The sequence below is a fragment of the Tetrao urogallus genome (genome assembly GCF_951394365.1).
Source record: "Tetrao urogallus genome assembly, chromosome: 2".
Taxonomy (NCBI): Eukaryota; Metazoa; Chordata; class Aves; order Galliformes; family Phasianidae; genus Tetrao; species Tetrao urogallus.
Window position 1 is genome coordinate 64652379 of NC_136814.1, and position 18822 is coordinate 64671200.

General features: G+C 39.9%; 1 protein-coding gene across 1 annotated transcript in view; it reads left to right on the forward strand.

The window, feature by feature from the left end:
• Nucleotides 1–15831: 15831 nt before the first annotated feature.
• Nucleotides 15832–18822, forward strand: part of LAMA4 (laminin subunit alpha 4) — a gene marked incomplete at its 5' end in the record, with an annotated part of 94173 nt that continues 91182 nt past the window's right edge. Inside the window, one exon of the mRNA XM_079550792.1 lies at nt 15832–16032. Within this exon, the coding sequence (XP_079406918.1) occupies nt 15832–16032 (201 nt within the window). The remainder of the gene's footprint in view (nt 16033–18822) is intronic.

An 18822-nucleotide genomic window follows, 5' to 3' on the forward strand; every position in this document is an offset into this window, starting at 1 on the left:
CATATTTAAATGTCTCTTGTCAATACATTTGTGTCAAACTTTCCAAACTTTGCTTCTTACATAGTAGAAAAAAAAAACCACCTTTTTTATACTTCAGTAGGATATGAAATCAATGTGCTAGAGTTTGTGTCGTTTTTTCCTTCTCTCACAAAGTAAAGCAAATACGTAAGGAAATAGTTGTCAACACAGTCTTCATTTCACTCTTCTTACTATAGGTCATTGCAAATGGGGATCTTGTAAATGATACCATTAGGAGACTTCTGTCAAGCAGAAACAGAAATGAGCCAAATTACATTTACCATATTAAAACATGTATGACTGGAATTGCATCATCTGGGAGCTTGAAAATATTTATACTACCTTGGATACAGTCACTTCCAGATTATTTTACCATACTGGTAGTCTTTATGAATGGGTCAACATTCCCCTTCCAAATCCCTCTATTTAACAGCGGGGAACAAATGCAGAAGGCTGGTGACTTGGAAGAAACAAACTCTATTTCCCATGGTCTAGAGAGTGTGATGGATTTCTTTTGCCAGAGAGAAAGGTATTTCCAACCAGTTACTGCCACTCATTTTAGGTATAAAGCAATACAGCTATACTGACTGCATTGGAACCCACCATACCATATCCCACAACACCATGTGTATTTAATGACAGCCATTGAGGAGGATCTCTTCATTAAATGGGCCCAATTCCAGTTTCATTATAATTCTACTTTCTATGAATTCTCTGTAACTAGAGAGGAGTAACAGAAAAAGTGGTAACAATGGAACTATCCTTGCACTTGAAAATGCATCTGCATTCCAAGGCATGACGTGATCCCTCTTAAAAAACTTTAGAAAATGTTTCAAAGGTCCTCATGTGGGGATAATTTGGTCCTTGAAAGAGCCTTTGTGCTTCCAGACATGGGAAGTTTCTTTCTTGTCCAAATTAAATCCACGCTATTTTTATGTGCTGACTTTTCCTCTTCTTCCTCTTTCTTCTTCCCTCCCCCCTTCCCTCCTCTCCCCCTCCCCCCCCCCCCCCCCCCATGGAGGAATTAATTCACAATACTGTTTTAAGGAAATGAACTCATTTGGGTGGAGGGCCGTGAAAGATATAATCCCAAATCTCCATGTTTCTGTTCATAGAGCCTACTGTGAAAGAAAAACGGCTGCCAAGCACTAAGCCTTTTAAAACTGCACTGTTATGTCTCTGGAGTGGCTTAGTGAGGGTGGAGAACAACAGTACACTGTGCTAAGTAAAGCCAGAGAGAAATAGTCTCTATCTGGTTTTCATTTGTTTGTTTGGTTTTCTTTTTTTTCTTTTTCTTTTTTACTAGAATCCCACGTATGCTGCAGCTTAGTTTTGCTCTGTCTGCCTTGACTGCCAAAAATCACATAGCTTTCAGTCTTCCTCTTTTATTTCAAGTTATATCTGTGACCTTTGAGACCTTTGCTTGGTTTTAGTGTTGAGAAATACTAATTGCATTCAAATTGTCAGTTACACTGAAAAGGTTGTTTTCCATCTACCCAAACAAATAATGCTATACCAGAAAAACAGCCCGACCTTGACAATGTTCCATCTGAGAAAGGAATCAGCCACAGTATCTGTGCTGTTTGCTTATAACCTCCTTACACACTTTTGAATTGTTTAGTGATATTATACACAAATAAATAGAGAGACACAGTGAAAAATACAAGAAAGCAACTTCTGACCCTTCTAACTTGTTTGGTACTGCAATCCAACAAATCACCTAAGAAAGTATCTCACAGAAATAGACTTAGCTGTAAAGAAGAACACTGGATGTTTCATAGCGTCACAACTTCAGATATTCCACTACAGCATATAGTGTCATTTACTACACTCCAAAAACTTAAGAGAAAGGCTTACTAAGGTGCTCCTTTCCTCCTAATCATCAACTGTTTCATTGGACTTCAGACTGCAATGATAAATATATATGTGCAGTTCCAGAGTTTCTGCTTCAGTTCTAAAGGTTTACTCCCTCTTTTGTGTTTTAAGTCTACATTATTTTTCTTCATTTATGAGCTTCCCTTTATATAAATATATGTAATTGCATATAAAAATATGTGGCCAATGCAGATGCAAAAAAAAAATAGATTAAGATTTTCTTCTTTCCACTGTAAGAGAAAAATCTTTTGGATCAAGTCCTGGTTCAAGTCAATAAAAAACTCCTATCACCTTCAGTGGTGTCAAGAATTCACCTTATCTACTTCTTCAGAAAAACTGTAAAATTATGGAAACAATTTGGCCAGCAGATTGCAATCTTGTTATATTTTGAAATGTTCTACTTACATGTTTTTAAGGCATGTGGGTAACTCCTAGTTACAGTAAGTCCGTTCAGTTATTTGTTTTGCATTTGATTTCATTTGTGTTTTCATAAGTCACACAAACTCAAAATATGAAAACATACAGCACAGCAAAATAGAGATAAGCAAGTTATCCTAGTAAGGAAACTGCTTAATCATAGTTTATGTTAACAAACTCCATTTAGAAGAGAGGGACCAGATAAGATGAAGGATACACAGCTCATGAAGTGAAGTTTCCTCCTTAGAGTATTCATTAAACCTGCACTAGCGCTGGTGCTTACTGATCTCTAAGCAAGCAATTCCAGGAAGTCAAACTAGCTGAAAACAATTTGTTTCGTAAGCTTCATTTTCAACTTCTTTAGTTCCCTGAACTGGCTCACCCAGGATGAGAAAAATGCCAGTCCTAACACATGAGAATAAATTAGAACAGAATAAATTGCAAGAAAGTTGAAAACAAGGCTTAAAGGCAGTTAGATAAAAGAGTGAGAACAGCACAATAAGTGCTTAAAGTGCTTAATCATTCTGACTAAATTCATATTTGATGACTGTGGTCAATGTTTCCTACTTTGCTTATCATATTGATGGTTTTAGATAGCACTTTTGGAGTAAAACAGCATGAAGGTGTCAATAGGCCTATGCAAATAAGTAGTAGAATTGTCCAAAAATTACTAACAAAAAGTCCTGGCAGAGCAATTCCCCCTTTTTTATAATCAATTCTTGCAAATTTTACTATCTCACAACATTCATAAATGAGGTATAGTTCTATATTTAAATCTTTAAGAGATTCTAATACAACCTATGGCAAGATTCTGTTTGGCTTTCATTATACCACTGTCTATTACTGACATCACCATTAAAACTCAGTTCTACATGCCAAATCTGTAATGAAACTTTTAACTGCCACTGGTCTGAGTTTGGTCACTTTTTTTTGCTGTTGGTTAGGGCAATATTGTCAGGTTCATGCAGCCACATCCAGGACAGCCTGTATTCACCATCAATCAGCAACAAGTGGTCAGAAGCAAGAAGTTCTGTAGCTGACCTTCCAGTGTTAACCCATAGTCCCCAAAACTGTGAAATCTAACCTAAAATAATCTAGCCTGCAAACATGGACTTAAAAATCCAATGTTAAAAAGTTGGACAACTCATACCAGATGGTGGCATTCCCAACATCCTGAGCTTAAAATCTAAAAATATTTAAAATTTCTGGTTTTGCTACAAAACAAGAAAAAAGAACTAAGGGAGCTCCTAGGCACAAAATAATATCCTTAGATCAAAACAGCCACATGTTGATAACTGTGGAGGTGAGTGGGAAGGTACTACTGGCGTAAGAGGAAGACGAAGAATCAGAAATTGCAGATTATCATGTATGATCAACAATGTTAAAACCATTTACTCTGAGAGAGAAGTAAATCTGGACTGTCCCAGAAACTTGGCAAATAAAACATTTTTAGACATCTTTACTTTATTCACAAGTGAAACTTGTACGCAGCCCAGCAAGTACTGAGGATTCAAATGAGGCCCACAGCAACTATTTTCTGCAAACTCAACCAAGAAGGGAAATATCTTCTGTATAATTTGATGGTCTGTATGAACAATTGAGCCTTTCATGCAAATCCAGTGTTCATCAGGGGTTGTTTCCAAAGACGTTGAGCGTGATGTTGGCTGCTATGTGCACATTAAGCGCAGTCACTGCAACAGCCATGGATTCTCCCAGCATGATAATAAAATGTAAGAGCCCAGTGTTTCATTTGATTCAAGCATTCTGCCAAATGTAAGGTCTAGAGCTAGGGAGTGATGTGAAAGACAATCATTAATAGCAATATTAATTCACCTCTACCTGTGATAATCAACTAAGGAACAATAACAATAGAAAATAAGAGGTTAAAGACAGCTTGTGTAGCTATGAGTAAAACATATCTGGGAAGTAAAGTAAACCTCCTGACAGCAAGCAGTAATTCTTGTAGTAGTAGTTTATGGAAATTAGTGATAGTCAGTAGAGAAAGTGGTTGGTTTTCTTGGAAACCACAATGGGAATGGTGTCAAAGTTTTAGTGGGTTTAATGTTGTCTCAGTACCAGGAATTTTGAAAGCATACAATTTATTTTTTATTTTTTTTTTTTTCCCATTAGATTAGTGGTAAGCAAAAAAATACATAAAGTGCTTTTTTTCCTGTGGCTTTGGCAGGAGTTAGCAGAATGATGCTAGCTTTGTAAGCCTCATTTAGACTTCTTCATAATGAGGGTAATGAGCGATGCTATGGAGACGTGGTATATGTGCTGGAAGGGTACAGCAGACACTGAGTCAGAAGGACTTGCATGCATTCACTGGCAGTGCTTTTAAAATAAATATAGATCCTGAAAAGTCTGAGTATCCCTCACCATGTAGAATTTAATGCCTGGTGTGGTGACTGTTTTGACATTTTCCTGCCTCTGTGTGGATCAGTCGGCTGGTCCTGACTGCACAGATGCTGCACACAATAGCTTGCTTGGCTTGCTCCCTTCACACAGCACTGAAGAAGGAAATCTGGGAACTGAGTGGAGTGCTGCAGCTGGAGCCCACATGGCTTCCATCCACACTGATTATAGATCATAACACTGTTATCACAACAGACCAGGTAGCCTGCAGTTACAGACCCACAGGACTGACCAATTATTAGGGTTGTTAATTGCTTTCAACTCAGAAACCAATCTTGGTACATCCACCAAGTAGGAAGAGTAGTTTCTCAAAAAGATACTCTCAGCTTACCAAAAAAAATAATAATCTGGGTTTATCGCAAAGTTTAGAAAAATCAAAAGAAATATCCCCAAAGACATCTGAACAGTCCACTCATCCTCCAAATGTCAGATATCTAACAGTGAGATCTTCTCAGGATGTCTTAACTTCAAACTATGAATTGAGTAGTCTTTATTCAGTATAGTTTGTGCCTTTAGCAACATGCAGCAGATCAGTTAAATGCTCCCCACGTCTTGTTTGTGATCATCCCATTTAAGTTAATGCCTTTCTATTAGAACAGGCCACCACAGTAAACTTCTGATTATTCTTAAAGGCAGAAGACTTTTCATGTTTGAGATGAAGTCTGCTTAAGATACCAAAGAAGAAACAGCTGCCTCTGGTCCTTACAGGGCATGTGTACCTAAGGGCAGTTGCCTCAAAGCACTGAACTCTTTAAGGTTTTACACAATGCCTGTCCACACGCTTGCAGACATTCAGATCTCTGATAGCTTAATAATAGTGGATAAAGCCACATGGATTCTCTCACAGCTATGAAAGCAAACGTCTAAAATGGAAGGGACTGACTTAATCTGTAGCTGTCTGACTGCATCGCCAACAGCCTGGCAATTAGGGAGCTACCAGGATTCATTTGTACGTGTGGAGAAGCAACTAAATCAGCCAATTTTCAACTTGCATGCACACTGCTCTGTCTGTTGGCTCCACCATGGCTGGCTGCTGTCGTAGCAAAACACTTTGTGCCAGCTCAAAGATGCTGCTGTCTCCCAAACTCTTGTTCACTATGCTTTACCTAAAAACACACCACCATTCATGTGCATCACACACTAGGGGATGTCACTGCATGAAGAATATGTCCTGCACATTTGTGATGAAACTTTCCAGGGTGCAGGGATTCTCTCAAAGCAGCTGACATCACAAAGCTGCTGTTCTTCTTCCTCCATTCTGGACAGATGAGGATAGCACTTACACAATTCATTAGCCATCAAGACATACTTATGGAGCAGGTTAACAACTGAGATTTTGTAGCTGTTGCTGTCAGCAGTTTCCGGCAATGGGACAGGGGCCAGCTGCTCAGCCAGCCCTTTTGCTAGCAGACAGGCTGGGTTAGCTGGTATTGTGCCTGATATCAAAGGGAATTGCTTTGTTTTTGTACTGAATCTACTGGTTGTCCAGGGTGAAAATAGCAAAAACTTAAATAAATGAAAGAAGAAAAATTCTTTCTTAACCATGTTAACTCTGACTTTCAAACACATTTGTTGACAAGACAGGCTAAGGAAACCATGCAAAATAGTGTGAGCAATACATTTTTTTCCACCTCCTAACAGGTCCATTTCATGCAAATACTTTCAGTTTATTATGCAAATTGAAACTTTTTTTATTAAAGTGGAATCATCAATGTAGGTAAGTCCATTTGTAGTCAAGGACAAATGGGAAGTAAAATAAACACCAGAATTTAAAAAAAAAAAAAATCTCATTAACTGTGGTAGTTCACTGGCTTTATCATTTAGAGAGCTTCTGTCATTCTCATGCCTCTGATTAAGATCTTTTGGAAAATCCCAGAGAGCTCCAGCTGTCCATCATAATCGATGAGCTCAGCTAATTGCCTCATACCAGAGCCAGTGCCCTTCGTCAAATTGTCAAGACTTCATGAGCATTCATTTAATGCCTGTAGACTTGACATTACCAAATTAAGCAGTCAGGAATGCAGGTGGCACAGTGCAATAAATGTTTTCTCCTCTGCCTTGCTTACTGGGACATTCAGAAGAAAACACTTCAGCATCCAAACCATATAAGTTGAAAGAGCATGCTCACAACTCCCTCCTTGTAAACAAATGCAGAAGAGGTAGTATGGAAACAAAGGATTTGAAAAATTCCCCATCAGATCATACAGCAGTAGATATAGTAGAAAAATCTGGACATTTATATATGTTCTTAATCTGCCTTGCTGAAGTGTTCATGTTACAGGGCAATATCACAGAATCACAGGATCACCAAGGTTGGAAAAGACCTTCAAGACCATCCAGTCCAACCATCGCCTGTTACCAGTAGTTCTCACTAAACCATGCCCCTCAAAACAAAATCCAAATGTTCCTTGAACAACTTCAGGGGCGGTGACTCCACCTCCTCTCTGGGCAGCCCATTCCAGTGCCTGATCATTCTTTCAGAAAAGTAGAATTCCCTAACATCCAGCCTAAATTTCCCTCCTTCTAGTTCTATCATTAGTTACACAAGAGAAGAGGCTGACCTCCAGCTCACTACAACCTCCCTTCAGGTTGTTATAGAGAGCAATAAGGTCTCCACTGAGCCTCCTCTTCTCCAGACTGAACAATCCCAGAAATATTTCACTGTCCCATAACAGTACAGAAGGTTTTGAATGCATTTTAGGTTTGTTATGCAAGCCAACTAAGACTATTTTCAAGCTCTCCTGGCACAGAGCAATTTTAAAACCTGTGAAATGCTTAAAAAGGGAATGACTGAACAGACAGAGCTGGCGGGTGTTGGGATGCTTGCCCATGAGACAAGCAGGGTTGGAAAACATCACTCTCACAAGTGCAAAATGTTATCTGCTACATCCAGCACATGTCTGGGTATATTCAGAGCTCAGTAGAGGCTCCAAAACCCACTCAACATGCAGGGAAACAGCTGCACCAAGTTGTTTGCTGCCTTGTCTGGACTGCTAGTGTTTTCAGGATTAGTTCATCTAGTTGTATCAGACTCCATTTTTGCTATTAGCTGTAGGTGGCATGCACCCTTCTGACCTCCAGCACCCTTCTGACCTCCCTTTTGGAGGGAGCAGGATAAACTTGAAGAGGTCCAAGACAATATTGCTCCTATGCTGATAGCACAGAACCCAGCAGAAGCATTTTAACTGTGGAAGCTGGAACACCTATTTCTGTGCGCCATTATATCCAAGGCTATGTTGAGCATTTTTGGATTTGAGACGATTGTTTGTCAGTTTTATGAGATTCAGGTTTTGGATTGTTATTTTTTCCATTTTTTTCCCCACCCCCATCCTACTTTTGGCAGGCAATTTTATGGGCACTTCTAGAGGGTATATAGAGTTCAATGTGGATTTTTATGCAACTCATTTCTTTAGCCAATGTTCCATTACCATGATGAAACAACTACTAATGAGGAAGGGTGGAGAAATTTCCCTAGAGAGAGAATAGAGAATTAAAATAAATAAATAAATAAATGGAAGTATGTAGCTTGACTAAGACAAACAAGCTGGGAGAGGAAGGGAAATATCTGAAGACTCCAGGCAGAGAGGAAAATGGTTACTGTGGTTCAAAGCATAACGGGATGGGAAGTATTAAGGGAAATGTTGCACTGTGTAAGAACACAATAATTAAATATGCCACTTTATCAGGCTGTGAGTACAAAAAACAGGTCAAGGATGACTGATTACAAATAAAAAGATTTTTGCTTTAATCTTCTTTGTTTTTTTTAGAGTAAACTCTTCCTGACTGAACTCAAAAGAACAGTCAGCCCTTTGCACTCTATGTCTGTGAAGGACACAAATAAAAGTCAGGGAGAGGATTAGATGAAGAGTGTAACTTCATGAAGGAATTGTAGCTTTCAGACCTCTCCTGTAGAGAGATTTCCAGAGGCAGTAAATACAACTGAAATCATGAAGAGTAGGAAATTTAAGAAATATCTTCTTAGAGATTTGGAGAAGATTGGCAAGGACAACAACAAAAAGAAGGAAAATGTAAGGAAATTTATTGTTGGGATAGGCCTCCACTTAGTCTGAAAATGAATGCACTTAGTTGAAAATGATTTATCTTTCACAATGCAATCTTTTTCAGAAATAAATTGAGTATACAATTAAGAGCAGGAAAAAATCCATCATCTGCAGCCCAGACTACAAATAGGGTCAACATAGGTGCTGATTATGATTAATCTGTCCTGTGGGTCTGACTTTGAAGTCTATTCCTATTGATTTCAAAAGAAGTCATAGTAATACTTGATGACCTTTAAGGTTTTTTCCAACCTGAGTGATTCTATGATTCTATGATTCTAAGTTGTTGACACTATTTAGTTTCAAGTTTCTTTGTATAACACATTGCTGTTATCAAACAGGAGATACTAATTTGTTAACCCCAGTTAACAGATACTTGCTGCGCAATAAAGACATATCTTTCTATATAACTGCATCCATTGATATTAGACATCCTCATCTATGAACAAAATAATTCTGTCCTACTATACTTATTGTATTCACTCCAGAATCAGGTGTGATGGTGCTTTCTTTTCTTATACAGCTTTCTACAATGGGATTTGGACTTACAGCTTATAACGCAGTTATTTGCACAAATATGTTGTCCCAGAAGGAGACAGAATTTTAGGATCTACAGGGAATGAAATAGATGCTGCCATTAACGTTCCTATAGCATCTCTATAGCTCAGCAGGCCATCTGGTAAAAAGTTGATATAGCTGAATTACAAGAGTTCAGATATGGCTGGCAAAAATGACCAGGTATTCTGAAAAACTCAAATATTAAGACAATGTGGAAATATTATTACTGGCTACCACCAGAAGAGGATAATGGATTGGGAAATTCACCATCTGAATCTGACTGACTTTAGCAACCAGAATAGGTTGGATTTTTCAAGTATCCAGTACTACACGATACCACGATTCATTTCAAGTCTTGCAAAGTCCATATAGTTCCCCAGTAAAGTGCTTTCAGCAAGACAGATAGACAGCTGTTTCCCATCTAGTTGCACTCTAGAGATGGAAACCTCAAGAAATCTTTCTCAGTAAACAAGTTTGCCTTTAGTACTGTAGTAGTAAAGAATTAGAGCATTTTCACCAGACTTGCAAGACTTTGGCATGCTTAACTGAATTTGAAAATTTTTACAGAGGGGAAAAAATAAGCAATAATAATGTATCAAGGCAGAAGGGAAACGAAAATAGTTGAAAGTAGTTTGGAATCAGCCATATCCTAGGCTTGCTACCCTAGGAGTAGCTAGAGTTTTTGGCTTGAAAGTATTGTCACGTGGGAAATTTTAATAAATAATTTTAATAAATAATAATGCCCTTAACCAGGACAGCCAAGAAGAACATGCTTGTGCACCCTTGCACTAGATCTAGAACTTGAAGCCTTTAAAGGTACTCTCCCCTTGGACTCTACAGCATAAATTCTATCTTCTACATGAAAACTTTGACTTTTCCTAATGTGACGTAACCCAAAACACATGAAATAACAACAGTGTGTTTTATTTACATAACTGATATTTTTTTTGCATATCTATGGCACAAACTATGGATGACAAGTCATTCCTATTTGCCCCTCAGCCAACACAGGTCCCTAATATAGACTGCAGAATGCTTTTTCATTTGATGATACATGGATAAACTGCCAATGTCTTCTAACCTTTACAGAAGTACTCAAAACTGTTTCCAAAATGTTTTACACTACTAACACCAGCCATTTGTCAACATTTCTATTGGACCACCATGCAAAATCAAATGTTTAACTGGTAACATTTGCACTGGAGCTTGACTGACTGCAGATCTCCTACTGGGGCCTGATAAGCCACCAGTGGCCCACACACAACAGCTTGGTATTAGTTAATTTAGAATATGTTATTTCTAATAAGTCTTCCACTGGATACTTCATTTCTGTCACATTAATCTTAGCATCTTCACACTTGGAATCAAAACCAAATGTTAAGTTGGGGGAAGTGGTCGAAGGAACAGAAGATGATACTGTGAAAGCAGAAGGATAAACTGCAGTTTCCATACCCTGCCATATTGAACAATTCCTCTTCCAAATCTGAGATTGCTCATGCAGCATGCCCACATCATCTCTGCCAAGTATAAAGATATGGGAAGTCCATCATAGCAGAAATTTACATTCAAAAGCCTGTGTTTTCATAAATATCCTATGCACAGAATTGTAGGGGTTGGAAGGGACCTCCAGAGATCATCGAGACCAACCCCCCTGCCAAAGCAGGTTCCCTACAGCAGGTCACACAGGTAGGCATCCAGGCAGGTCTTGAACATCTCCAGAGAAGGAGACTCCACGACCTCCCTGGGCAGCCTGTTCCAGTGCTCCGTCACCTCACTGTAAAGAAGTTCTTGCGCACATTTGTGCGGAACTTCCTATGCTGCAGCTTATGTCCGTTTCCCCTTGTCCTGTCTCCACATACCACTGAGAAGAGACTGGCCTCACCACTACGGCTCCCACACCTCAGATATTTATAAACCTGGATCAGGTCCCCTCTCAGTCATCTTTTCTCAAGGCTAAATAGACCCAGTTCACTTAGCCTTTCTTCATAGGAGAAATGCTCCAGGCCCTTCACCATCTTTGTGGCCCTCCGCTGGACTCTTTCCAAGAGGTCCCTGTCACCATTTATGTTTTTCTTTATTTCTGCAAAAATTGTCCTTTTCTGAAAAGGAATATGATATTTTTAAAGATTTAAAAGTAAATGCAGGAAACAACTTTTGTATGCAAATGTTGCTTATACATGATCTGAACCGGATATTCTAATGATGCAAAGTATAGAAATATTCAGTGATTTTAGTGTATATGTTTTCTGCTCAGAAAAATTGGTTATAGTTCTTCCCGTATGGGACTAATATGTGCTTGAGAGATTAAGATCTTGTGAGCAGTGATGAACTGTGTAGTCTTTGGTTCCTAGTATTTCAAAAGAATAAATCATTAATTTTTAATAATTCTATTATCTTTAATTATCTGTATTTCCTTCCCTATATGGTTTTATCACATGAAATTTTCCAGATTTTGAATGCCCAGGGCCAGTCTGAGATTTTTTTTAAATGATCTAATTTTCTAAAAATATTAACCAGACACCTCCCTCCTTTTAAGATTTTGAATTTGAGAGCAATTAAAATGTTATTTCTCTCCATTAAAGTGTTGTGAATTTGTTTACAAGGGATATGAATATCTTTATTCTGATTTTACATAAAAATGATGTTATGGGTAACAATGCCATTTTCACATAATCTTTTTTTCACTAACCCTGCCTGGAACACTTGCAGTCTGCTCTTCCCTGAGGGTGTGCACACCCCATTGTGAATCACCAAAGCCACTGTTCTTCAGATTCACTCTACATGTAGCACCAAGTGTGCCCTCCAGTCTGCATTACCAACCACTTCCCCAGCAATGCCCTCTATCAAGCATCCCTTCCATTTCATTTCTCCAAATGTATCTTTTCACACTTTTCTCATGCACTCCATTTTTAGCATCTTCTTATCTTTCCTTTAGCCTTCATGGCTTCTTCAGTATCTCCTGCCCCAGCAGCACTGCCTTTTCTTTAAAGTGTTTGAGCAAAAGAACCATGATTTGGAACACTGTTTCTAGCCATTTCTGAGCCAAAACAGAGCAATTCATGGCTGCCTCCTGCACGGCCCCTGCTCCCAATTCCTGCCATTCATTCCCAATACAATAACTCAGTTTAGCCAAATTTTTTTGAAGATGTAAGCATTTAACTCTCCAAAGCTATTATGTGGCCTATATACACAACAGCAGGATCTCAGCCAAAACCAAGTGTGCATACATGCAATACTCAGTTTCCCTTAACTATCTCTGTAATAAAAAGACAATTTAAAAAATCAAGTTGTGAAAGTTGATAATTCAATTAATTTAAATTCCTCAAATACATTAATTTGTCAAAACCGAATCAGTCAACATTATGATTGTTACCTAAAATTGGTCTCTTACATAGTGATACTTCTTGTGACATATTCCCAGGCCTAAACTATACCAGTTTCACTTTAGACAGATGAAAAGATACAAAGCAACTCTACAGACCACTGTTCTAAAAGGAACACTTTCAAAGTCTTTTATTCTGAAAATATATTTACTGAAGTTAACCCAAAATGTTCTACTTACCAATTAAGCAAGTCTTCAAAACTGCAAAACTAGAAAGAATCTTTTTTCTCATTGTTGCAACACAAGCCAGAAAAAAATATATATATATATACATACGAGCAATTGTACAAATACAGTTCTACACGTTATTTTTTGTTCCACTAGCATAATAAGTCTTGTTCTCCAGAGCCAAAACTACAACAGCTAACAACTTCTTAGGAAAACTAAAGCGCATAGAGCTAGAAAAAGCCTCAAGAAAGCGGTTATCCATTCCTTCCTTTTTAACACTTTCATGTCAGACTTCTCCACTGATATCTTTCTCTCTTTGATGAATATTGAACCAAGGATCTCCTAAATCATTGACTCATAGAGTGGCTTAGATTGAAGGGGACCTTAAAGATAATCTAGTTCTAACCCCCTGCCATGGACAGAGTTGCCAAGCACCAGAGCAGGCTGCCCAGGATCCCACCCAACCTGGCCTTGAATTGAATGCCTCCATAGTGGCATCCACAATCTCTCTGGGCAACCTGATCACTCTAAATCAGCCTAACCACTCTAAATCATCTTCTCATACCTATTGTTTTCAAAATTACATCTCATTTTCTGCCTTTAGCTTTCAACTTTTGGCTCAATATTTCTCTGCTCAGATGTTGTCTCAGATTTTACTTCCCACATTTCTTCTTGAGCATCAGCTCCAGAAATTACTCCCAGATTGACCAAATCTTCTTTTATTCTCCATCTTTCTGATTCATGTCGTTTCTTTCCAGATAGCCTACATTCTTCAGTTTCTTTTTCTATTAGGCAAGGGAAATTTCCACCTAAGTACCTGAACTTGTTAAAGATCCGCTACCAAAAACACATAGATTTGACTTTCCAGTTCTCCTCATTTACAAGTTTATGAACATAAAGTAACTCTTCCCCAAGTTGTTATTCTTTATTTCTTTCTCAACAGTTCCTTCCAAATGGCTGGGAACAGATACAGAAGATTCTCTGCTAATTGGTTCCCCTCCAAAAAAAATAGAAAAAAAAGGTTAAAAAATTGTCGCGTACACGGTCTAGTAATTTGCTGCACAATTCAGTGGGTAGTTTTAAATCTCCAGTGTTGTCACACTAGTGGTTATTCTGTCACTTATTCTCAAGATGTTTTGTTCTCTCTTTTGCACCTTCTTTTTAACTGTTACCTTCCCACCTGAAACTTGCCCCTGTAGCAGGAGGTCTAATGGGAACTCTGTGGGGCCCTGGCCGGAAGTCTTCACCGTCTTTTGCTCTATAATCCTTCAGACCTGCTTCAGACCATTCCCAGGGCTGCCACTGGCAGAAAGAGCTGGAAAAGCCTTGATAGCCCCCAACAACATCTCACCATCGCACATCACACTTGTCACCATGTCAGGTCCCGTCCACAGAGAGGTCTGCATTGTGCTCAGGGTGGAATTACTTGCAACCACCTCGACCATGTTTTACTTCCTCCTGCACCCTTTGGACCTGATCCTCACAACCTTGGGTTGCATAGCTTTTTTCTCCTTGCCCACACCACTTCTGAAACACAGAGAGTTTATTGATGTGTAACTACTTCATAGTTCCTATATGAAACTTGTATATTTAAGGGCACAAATCTTAACCTATAGGTGTGTGAAATTCACAGATCACCAGAGGACTTTATTTTACTCTTAATTCTCTATTGAAAGCATCCTCAGTTCATAATTTCTTTAATCAGATTGGAAAGGAAAGAGGGTAGAGGGGAAAAAGTGGGAACACACTTTCAGAACAAAGTCCAAAAAGCCAATCTCTAGTGCAGTGGTGTCATAAAATCCTGAAAATAGAACAGCTAAAGGACAAGGTGCTGAACCCTTAGAAGGAGCAGTGCACTTTAGTATAATTACATCTTCACTTTGCCCCAAAACATAAGAAGGCTTCTGCTTTGTCTTTCTGTGATTGTAGACATAAAATTAGGTCATCTGTGGGCAATATATTAAGTTTGCTTTCATACACTGCAGGCCTTGTTAGCAGGGCTTCACAAAGCATCTCTTGAAAATGGAATACAAGATGCTCTTTGTAAATAAAAGTTCATGAGTCTGAGTGATGAAGTCATTTTCCAAAACTGCAGTGAACGATATTCTTTTTCACGAGCTGCTGAGAAGCCAAGAGGTGGGCTTGAGGAAAAGGGTTTGAATGAAGCATGTCAGAGTAACCACTTTGCCCTATTAGCCCATGGCACAGCCAGGCTGTCTCTCCTCCTCCCCCCATCCACAGACTCCCTTCCCCCCGACCAAGGAGAAGGGTTGTTGGGCAGCTTTTAATAAATTTAGCACTTTCCTGCTTTCCGTTGAATGAGATGATAAACAAAAACAAAAAAACAAACATAGTCACAAATGCCCCTGCTGTGCACAGAGGGGCTGAGGGTACCCAGACAGAGCCAGTGGGGGTGGTGGAGGGGGAAAGCTGACCTCACTTCTGAACAGCAAAGTTGGAGTGGGAGGGTCCGGACACGAAAGGTAAAAAGGGAACGATGTGAACATGTGAAGGAACCCAGAGCACCGCGCACAGCGTCAGTCTGCATCCTGACAGGGGGAGATAAGGTGGCTGGGGAGCCAGCGGTGCTTTCCTGGAACACAACCTCCGTTTGACACTCTCTGCTTAAGCACTGCCCATCTGTATGTTATTGAGCTGGAGCCTCTGGGGAAAAGAGGAGCCACAGGCACAGAGAGTGAACGAGAGAGGGAGGCAGCAAAAGTGCTTTTCTTCCCTTCTTTGCTTTTTTTTTTTTTTTTTTTTTTCACCCTTTTAAATAAGGATCTGGTTAGACTGCCTTGAAGTGCCACATCTGGAAACTGAACGCTGAAAGAAAGTTAAAATAACTGAGGCACCACTAAGCCAAGGGGGGCTGATTGCAGAAGAGGGTAAACAATTACTAAGACGCTAGAAGACCACTGCTGGATGTAAGGGGAGGAAATGGCTTTGATCTCCGCCTGGCCCCTGGTTTTTCCTATATTATTCTTTTCGAGATGCTTCTTCTCCAGCACAGCCTCGAGCTCAGGAAGCGTCTTTCTGTTTGACATTGAAGGTAGCTCAGCGGTCAGCACGCAAGAAGCTACTGTTATCAGAGGGCAGCAGCAGTCAGTAGCTACTGGAAGTTGGGTGCCCTTTGCCGAGGTACAGTAACTGCGTTCTCTCTCTGGTGTCTGCGCTTTTCTGCTTTCATCTGTCTGTGTCGAAGTTCCCATCTGGTTAACGTTAGCTTAATCATTCGATCCTTAAAGCCATGCCGGAGATTTTTGCAGGGGGTCTGAGACGCTGCATTTGGAGACTAGAGAGATACAGTTCAGAACTTCAGAATGCACGCGTGCCCTGCCTGCTGCGAGCAGGCAGCTGCTGTGCTTTGCAGTGAGACCAACCTAGCACGTCTCCAACTTTCCTGCCAACATAACTAAGCAGGCTTGTCCAAACAGAGCTGTTTTAGAAGGGTTAATTGTCACTACAGTTTTCTGCTTGCCTTATGCTTAAGATTTTAACTCATTTAAATTGACAAAGAGTTTCTCTCTTTTGGGGGCAAACACTGTGCGGTAGAAGTTTTTGCTTCTGTTTCTGAATGCCATCCACCTCCAAAAGTTCCTTTTGGTGATGAGAGCAAGGATAAAAAAATCAAACGCGTGCAGGAAACTGCCTGCAGAGAAAACACCTGCAGAGATTTTATGTCTTCCAAAAAATATGAGGTTGAGATTAGTGACAAATAAAATTAGAGAGATCTGAGAAGAATTTTGACTGTGGAAAATTTTCCAGCAGTCACTGTGTTTGTTAGAGGACAGGGTGATACTTATTCTAGCAGGGCTACATCTGGAATGAACTATAAAAAAACACAGCTTGGGAAAACAATAAATTACTACAGCATGCACAGAGAGAGGGAGACAGTAATGTCCTATACGTGGGAGATGCAAAGTAAAAGGCAAATTGAGTTACATAAGGTCATGGGAAGGGAAAGAGTTGTTCTAGCATGACATCCAAAAATGAGGTGTGATTAGCACAGCCAAGTCAGTATGACAATATCAAGATCTCAATCTCTTATATCACAAGGCTAATTCTACCCATCCACCCCCATACTCCAATTATTAGAGCTAATATCCATGGAAATTCATGTACGAGCTTTTCAGATGGTTGGGGTTAATGCTGGACTGAACAGAGCTCACCCCCCACACTGCTGTGGCTCCAAGCAGCAGTGCAGCCTCCCAAAATTCCTGCCTGCTTACCCTGTGAGGGACTTGCTGTGAAACATGACCCGTGTGAGAAAATTGGAGTCTAATCCCTGCTCTGCTTAGTGTAGGGGCTCTTAGGAGCCATTGGAGGTTTGGATGGGCTCCATACCATGGGATGTACATCTTTGCACTCTTGGCCTGGGATGTCCCTGGGAAGCCACATTGCCACCTGTTGTTTACAAAATGGAAAGTGAGTGAAATGTCAGATTTAGGAGTTGAATGGATTTTGTAGCAGGATTTCATAGGATAAAGGCTCCAAATCTCTCGTGGCCATTCTCAGTATGATTCTGTTGTACGGTTTTCCAAAAATTTGTGTTAACAGACTTTACAAAGGTGCTGTGGGATATACACTGGACTTTACAGAAGAATGACACTTTAGCCCTATTCATCCATCTCCATCATCTCTGAAGCTTCACCTAACAGACTCACTAACTGGTGTTTCTTCCAGCAGTTTATTTCAGTCACTACAATGGGAGCATTTACACACTGTTCAGATCCCATATTCCAAATGAATGCTGCTACCTGCAGTAATTATGCCAAGGCTCTTGACAGCAGGATGTTATCAGGAAGAAGCTCAGGCTCCTTTGCTACATGCAGATGTCCCCATAACTATGTTTCAGGGCCCACCTCCATGCCTACTTCCAGAGAGGCCCAGTAGGATGTTCTTTTGGGATAGAACTGATGGCTCTGTTGCAATGATTCACGAGCTGGTAATGCGGGCTTGGGAACTTACTCTAAGCCCAGAGATTGACCTGAGGACCAAAGAGTGACACCTGGTAGTGTCTCTTCCAGCCCTCAGATGGTTTCCTCTTCCCAAAATCCATCACCTCTCATTCAGCAACGAGAAGAGGGTCTATCCAAGCAGTTTTGAATCTGCCTTTTCCAAGCCTGAGTTCTTAGCCCACAGTTCACAGGGAACCACAGTATAAACTCCTTTACACAACACGGCTTGATTCAGCTCTCTCATCTAAATATTGACTCAGGCCCACAGCTCTCCTGAGCAGACAGAGGCTGTTAGTCACATTGAATAGTGCCAAGTTACACAAGGGGTTGGTTAGCGAGGCAGAGCTAAGGGAACCACAGGCTTTCTGTGCACAGACCTTCACGAGGTCTGTGGTGCCACTCAACCGCAAAGTCAAACAAGCTGCTCTGAAGGCAGAACACAGGGCAGATAGAAAGCATGGCATTTCAGTATGAAGAGAACATGATGGACAGTACTGGACCCACTCATCAGTGTGCACTTCCTAGTGTCTTCAGAAATCCAGGTCTATAACAGTGTTGGCTGGAACTTCTAATATGCAAGCAATGTGATGTTCTTAATTCCTGCTAGGAGCTAATATTATGAACTGACAGAAGAACAGGCAACCTTAGTTAATGTAAACAAGTATGTACATACTTCTTAGTTAATTCCTTAGTTAATGTAAACAAGCGCACATATTTCTTAGTTTTCCACTTCTCTTCCTTTCTCAAGTTTGGCAATGTTAGAGGCACTTGGAGAAGCAGTTTAAAAAATTCAAAATTAATGTTACAGTGGAGCTTTCCTGTACCTTGGATTTGAATGAAAGTTTCTTTATGTCAGAGAGAAGAGACTAACTATATTTTCCATACTAGGCTAACTTGCTGTACCCCATCACAACATGGATCATGCGTATGAGTTGAAACTCTAGCAATATCTAAATAGCTTAGTGCCCCG